Consider the following 7173-nt stretch of genomic DNA (forward strand, 5'->3'; position numbering starts at 1 on the left):
GCATACTCGATTAGGGTGTTTTATAAAAAGGGCCGCTGGCAGTATTGGACAAATTCAAGGACCTATCAAGTTTTTTAAGGATCTAAGACGTTTTTCAAGCACTTTCAATGACCTAAATTTAGCAAAAAAAAATTCAAGGACTTTCAAGGACTCTCAAGGACCGTGGGAACCCTGAAATAATATATAAAGAAGCAGTTCTAATTAAGAATCAAAAGTAAGATATTAAAAAATCTTTTAGAAACCTTTTCCCATTGTATTTTACTTTATATTCTGAAAAGAATACTGTAGAAACAAAATTGTCATTAAACTTATAAATTTTCAGAAAAATATTATGTTTAATAGGAATTAAAATTTTTCTAGAAAAAGAATTGCACTAATTCATGATAAAAAATGAGATATTACACCCTGGAAAGTAATAATTAACTACTAGGCACGAGGTATCATGCCAATTTATCCGGGCATCCAGAGCCAAAAAAACACAAATTTATGTTCAACACAGCCTAATTCAGAATTATAGTAACCTTAAAATTATCCATATATGTAGTTTTGGAAAGCTATGTATTATACCAATTTCCAAATGAAACAGAAATAAGGGTAACATATTTTACTTTTCAGCAGAATTTCGTTTCAAGGAAACATTGAAAAAATTGACATTTTCAGGAAAGAAAAATATGTTCGCTAATGAGAGGTATACCCTTAGGAAGACATGGAAATACAGAAACCAGTTTAACAAAATTAATTTGACAGTTAAAATAAATACAAAATTAGAAATAAGTAGTAATAGATATTTTTTTAAAGTTTTTAAAATCATAATAAATAAAATTAAAAGATTACTCTCATACTAAATTTGTTTTCAGCAAATTAATTAATACAATAATAAGTTTTTATTATTTGGGTATGGGCTTAGCATTTCAAAGAAATATAATGAACAACAGTTTCAAATAAAACATAAATATTTATTATTATTTAGAAATAGCACATAAATTATTCTAATGTTATTACTAATTTAAAACATAGTTGAAGATTAATTTCTTAGATGATTTATTATTCATTAAGCTGATTTATTATTATTTATTAAGATGATTCATTATTTAATAAAAATACAAAAACAATCAGCTTTATTAAGCAGATTGTTTTTGTATTTTCATTTTCAATATTTTAAGAAATTAACAGATTGGATAAATTTCTATTTTATACATTTTTATTTATAATTATTTAACATTTCCTACAAAAAAAATTTGGGTTTTTGACAGTAATTGGCAAAACAAAGAGTTTAATATCAAAATAATTCAAGAATATGATTGATCACATGTAATTTTATATGTTTGCTTATTTATAATAGCTAATAATCATCCTTACACTAAAATTTTGGGTTTTTGACACTTGCAAAAAAACAAACAAAAAAACATGATGAATAAAATCTTTAACTGTCAAAAACTTGCCAAACTTACAAGGTAAGAAATAAAATTTTTGCAAAGTGTCTAGAACGTGCCAGGAAAAAAATCTCCAGCTAAAAAATTTTAGGACCCAGTACATCTCTAATAATAAGTAAACAATAAAGAGCAGAATTAACAATAATTACAAAATCATCCATTTCTTCTGTTGAATTCTTGGCATTATTTTCTTTCTTTTTATCTACTGGTGGTGCTACAAACATCTCCAAGGAGACTAGAAGGACTAATATGCAGAAAAATTTCCACATCTGAAAACAAAACAGGAATAATTTTAACAAATTAGTTCAAGAAATATTATGAAGCAGCATTTTTCATATTATAATTCAATAAGATTAGTTTTTTTTTAAAAATATATACGCAACAATTAATCTATCTTAATAGTAAACCAACACTTGAAGTAATAGTCTTATAGAAGGTTTACTAAAATCAGGACTGATTTAGTGTTTGTGTAACTCAAAACATAAATGGGAAAACTCTAACTGTAATCGTGAATATACATGGAATACCATTTATCACTTTTGCAAATATAATCTACTATACTACAAGTGCCTCATAATGTTACTGGTGCATGAAGCATAGCAAGACTGATACTTGGCAGTGTATCATTTACTCTTGATTAATGGAAAAGTATAAGAGTCAATGAACTCTACAGAAGAATCACTAGTTGATTACATTCCAATAAAGAGCATATTAATTTAGCTGCAATACATTATCTAATAAGTACATTAAAAACAAAAATTTTTTTTATTACAAAAATTTGATTTCAAAAATATATTCAAAATTATTAGTCTTTTTCTTTTTTGTAGACACTTTAAAATCTTTAACCTAGTACTAAGGTAAGCCCCTTCCTCTGATAAAATTAATTTTCTTCCAGAATTCATCAATTAAGTCTAGTGAATTTTTTTTCTTCCAAATTGTTATAGAGCAATTCATTAAATTCAGAAGTTTATTAAGATATCTTTTTAAAAAGAATGATGTGACTGATGTAAAATGGTTTACAAGAGTACAGAGTACTGTAGAGATACTTGGCAGCACAAAAAGAGATATCTGCTAGGTACAGTGGTTAGCTAGGTGAAAATAAATTTAGTGACAAAATTTCCCCTGCATTGCTTTTCAGGAAAATCAAATGATAAGTCTTGGCTAATATAGCAGACATTAGGTCAGCTAAAAATCGATTCAGTTGTACCTAGACATTCAACAATTTTAAAGTCTTGGTTGAGGATAATTAATTACATCTTGGTCAATATGATGCAATTAATTAAAAGCAATTAAGATATAATCATAATTATGGAGAAACATAGTCACAGTTGGCACTCAAATGTGAAAAAAAATTCTGGTGCATATTATACACAATATATTAAGAGATAACAATTACCGTTCTCTTGTGTGAGCTATATTGGGCTAACTATACTAATTTTAATTGCTGGAAAAACTTTAAAAAAAAAGGAACAACTGAACATATTTAAATAATGCTATAGTAAATGAAATAGTTAAATATAGCTGAAATATCCAGCAGATTGCACTTTGATTGGTCACCAATTTTTTAAAGACGTAAATAAGAAACAAAATTCCCTGCTATTTTAGATGATTTTTTTATTCAATGTATTTTTTAGGTTTTCTTGGTGGAGTGACAACTCTGATAGTTCAATTTTAGTCATTATAATTGTTTTTATTTATATTCTGCTCAAACCAATTCTACAGGGAAAGTTTAATTAAATTGAGGGGGGAAAGATACAGTCTTACGGAAAGAAAAAAAATTTAGCATATATTTAATTCATTTTCTAAAGTATAACTGAATATAAAGTAACAACTACCAAATGAAACTTATCTGTACAAAACTCAAATATATTTTTTTCTTCTCAAGACTGGATTTTGCAAACATAATGTAATATTTAAGAGTACACTTAGAAAGTTAAAGGATTCACACTGTTTATAATACTTTATTTCTAAATGCACTGATTAAAAGAAGAAAAATAATTCAAAATTTATTAAAGGTCATAGGAAGTAAAAATGCTAAAAATATTTACTATTATATTAATTAAAAAAACAGAAAAAACAGAAGAAAAAAAAAACAGATTATTCTTTTGTCAAGTAAAACTAGTTATTTAGAAATAAAAGAGGAAATACCACAACATGAAGAAATATATATGGATTTTACGAGGCATTTATTTGAAAGCTTTGCAAATATTTTCCTACAAAAATCCAATCAACGTAAAATATAATAAAAGACAGATAAACAATAAAAAGGTAGACACATATAAAACATGGATTTTTATGATGTATGACCTAAACATAAAATCAATATACCTTTCCACTTTGGGTTGTGAAGAAGATGATGCCATCTTCAATTTTTTTACTGTTTAATTACAGTTAATGAATTGGGGTTTCCAGTTTTAAGAAGGACACTGCATGAAGCTGATCATTAAGTTCTCAATAATTCAACGAACATTTTTAATCGTTATTTATAATAGTATATTATAGTAATCTGCATGAAAAATATTAGTTCTAAAAGGTTTAATACATTTAGACACAGATTTAATTTAAAAAGTGTTTAAAATAATGAGGTAATATCACACAACTCTTAGTTTTAACTCTAATTTAGTTTTAAACTCTTGATTTGAAAGAGAATGAAAATAAAAAACGTAATAATAGCAGAGTAGAAAAAAAAAACAGGTGTCGACTGGTAACAAAAATTTTCGTGACCTTTATTCATTCCTTGATTTAATTAATTCGGTGATTTTCAAGCTGAGTTAATTTTAAGATGCAAGCAATTTTCCCATGGAAAATGATATAGAGGAATAAGAATTAGTTTTTAAAAGAAGTGGCATTTAACAGATCCACTAAAAGAGATTTTTGTTTGAAACAGTAAACACTATTTTAGGAAAATGTAACTTGAATGATTCATCATAATTTTATGCTGATAACAATTAAAAAAGAAAAAAAATGGAAGTTAAAGAACTAAAACTTCTGGTCAATAAATATGTATTGTCAACAAAGTAAGCTACCATTCCTTAAAAACACTGCCTTCTTGCCATTAAAAAAAACAATAATCCGCTGCTTAAATAATAATTACACACTGGCAAAATTATCGGCATATATAGGTTTAATTTTGATTTGTCAGGATTATTTTCAAATGGTTAAATTTTTATAAGTTTCTCTTTTTTTCAGAGGGAATATGAATGAATTTTTTAAGTTATTTTAAACTTATTTTTTAAATAAATACCTTTTTCCAAAAATCACTTTTCATAATTTTCAGTTTAAATTATGAAAAAGCTTTCAATTTAATTATCAATTAATAATTTTTTTTGTTTACTTTTAAAAAAAAAAGATATGCTTAGAGGTTGTTTTTTGGCATGCCCTTAATTATTTTTTATAAACTACAAATTTTTTTCTTGTTTTGAATGAGAGAGAATTACTTTTTGAATTATGTATATAATATAGTATAGGAGGGTAATTTAAAAATTATTGAGGATCAAATTTAGTTATTACATATTTAGATAAATTTTAATTGTCGTAAGTGCTCTTTCAAAATTTAAAGTACTCTTTTCTGTGAGGAAGCCGACCCCTTTTTTATTCCTAGGGAGAACTCTACTTTAGCTTTTCCCAAAAGAAAGTAAAAACAGAGGCTTACATTAAGCCTAATAAAGAAATCAGAAAGACAGGTTTTACTTGGAGTTCATAATATTGAAATAAAATCTTTCTCTTCATTTCCAAAGAAGAAACTAGCAGAATTGTAATTTATGGTGTTCTGATTTGAAAACAGAAGAACAAATTAAACAATTACCAAAAAATGAACATTATGAACTTTCTTTGATTTTAATATTAAAACTTTATATTGTGATATTACAAGGATTATTTATCGTTCATGAATGAAAATAGAAAAGCTTTTTTTTTCTTTTTAAAATTTTATCTTTAATATCTACATGTTTTCAGTTTTTTGCGCTAGCAATTTTTTCTCAATTTGTAGTATTTTTAAAAAACCTGAGATGGAAAATAATCTGCAGATACTATGATAATTCAAACCACCTGCTTCCGTTTGTTCAATTGTAAACAAACATTTTATTTTATGAAAAAATTCACCTTAACACTAATTTAGTTCTTAGATAATTATACTAGACTACTAATTTTCTCAATTTTGATTCATCAATGAACATCAAGAGCGATAAAACATGATTCAGAGAACCCATCATTTCTAAAGAATTTTAATTGCCAAGGTGCCAAATAGATTTTAAACTTGCAAAACTTTAAAATCTATTTGGCACTAGTCTTCTATCAAAATAAAAAAAAATAAAAAAACAGCAACAGAAATCAGTCCATGAGGGAGGTGGAGTTATACCCTTGAAGAAATGTAATTCCGTTCATCTCTGATGATTTTTTCTAAAGTTTCTTGTAGGCCACTGTCTGAAAGTCACTAAAATGAGCGATTATTGTGATCCATATCAAGATGCGGAAATCTTCCCCTTAACTACTTCTTCTGAAATGCAATAGTATGAAACAGCAGAAACATAAGAAAAGCTTTCGCAGCTAAACCATTGTTAGTATTTAAAAAAAAATTCAAATGTTAAAGTTTTTTCGCCTTTTTTTTTTTTTTTTTTAAAAAAAAGCAGTGTTTCTTTCTATTCTTTAAAAACCAGAAAATTATTTTTGGAAGATAATTATTTTTGAAAGGTAATTATTTTTTTCCTTAGCATAGATTTTTCTTTTAAAAGTCGTTTGTTCGATTTTTTTTTTATTTTAAATGAAACCACTAATGAAAATCTGTGGATAACGGGATTGAATTCCATCTGATGCTTTTGTCTGAGGAATCAAGGTCAATTTTGGCCTATGGGCAATCAAGGCCTTTTTATTATGTCTCTTTACTCTATGATCAATAGCAATTAATTTTTAATCTTAATTTTTTAATAATATTTTTTCAGTAGCTTATAGAAGTCTCAATATTTCTAAGATCGTGTCACTTTTTAGATGATTTTTCAGTACTTAATATTTCTCAAATTAATGTACGCGATTATTGATAGTAGGAAGTCGATTTGTAAGAAACCCTACAAATGTGAAGTTACATTAAATTAGTGATAACTTTTAAAGATGTTATATTGATTTTTCAGTAATGCTCCTGCACCTAATGCAAATAAAATATTACTAACTATCTTATTCAATTCAGATAATTTAATTAATGGGAGAGCAATAAAGTTCAATAATTTTTGAAATAAGAAAAGCAAGAGATTTAATTTGAAAACAATACCTTAACGTTAAAAAAGCACCCTGACTTTCAATTCCTGAAGATTCTTCTGTGTAGCTCCAACAATTTAGGATAATAAAATTGATTTTATCCTTCAAAAGCAAATAAATAATTCAAAATTCCAGATGGTATCGAGGCGGAACGATGATTTCATCAGTACAATACCAACAGTTTGTCACCTATAAAACGAATGACACTTCATCAAATGACACAAATACACGTTGCTTTTTCAAGCTAAACATAAATAAAATGGAAAGAAAATCCGTCCTAAATTTCACGGACTTAAATGTGTCGTGTCTAACCTTGGATGTTTGTTTTTTCTTTCCACGTACTTTGAGGCTGATATGTAATTTGCACGAAACTTTTCATTTTTGTACAAAATTTTGACACATTTTGTTTTTGTTTCGAAATTAGAGGCTCCACTCCTAGCTAAGTTTATCTAAGTCTAAAAAACTTTTTCTAATGGCAACAACTGAGAAGTAA

The 7173-nt window shown here is 26.4% G+C and overlaps 1 protein-coding gene across 9 annotated transcripts in view; it reads right to left on the bottom strand.

The window, feature by feature from the left end:
• Positions 1-7124, bottom strand: part of LOC107454103 (nucleobindin-2) — a 24957-nt gene extending 17833 nt beyond the window's left edge. For 6 of the 9 annotated variants that reach the window (XM_071182612.1, XM_071182614.1, XM_071182611.1 and 3 more), the window contains exons 1-2: positions 6694-6989; positions 1583-1702 (exon numbers count right to left, since the gene is read on the bottom strand). In XM_071182612.1, coding sequence (XP_071038713.1) covers positions 1583-1702 — 120 coding nt within the window. In that variant the 5' untranslated portion in view covers positions 6694-6989. The other 3 variants (XM_071182613.1, XM_071182609.1, XM_043039949.2) reach the window with 1 other exon arrangement.
• Positions 7125-7173: the final 49 nt, after the last annotated feature.

This window comes from Parasteatoda tepidariorum, chromosome 6 (assembly GCF_043381705.1).
Source record: "Parasteatoda tepidariorum isolate YZ-2023 chromosome 6, CAS_Ptep_4.0, whole genome shotgun sequence".
Classification (NCBI taxonomy): domain Eukaryota; kingdom Metazoa; phylum Arthropoda; class Arachnida; order Araneae; family Theridiidae; genus Parasteatoda; species Parasteatoda tepidariorum.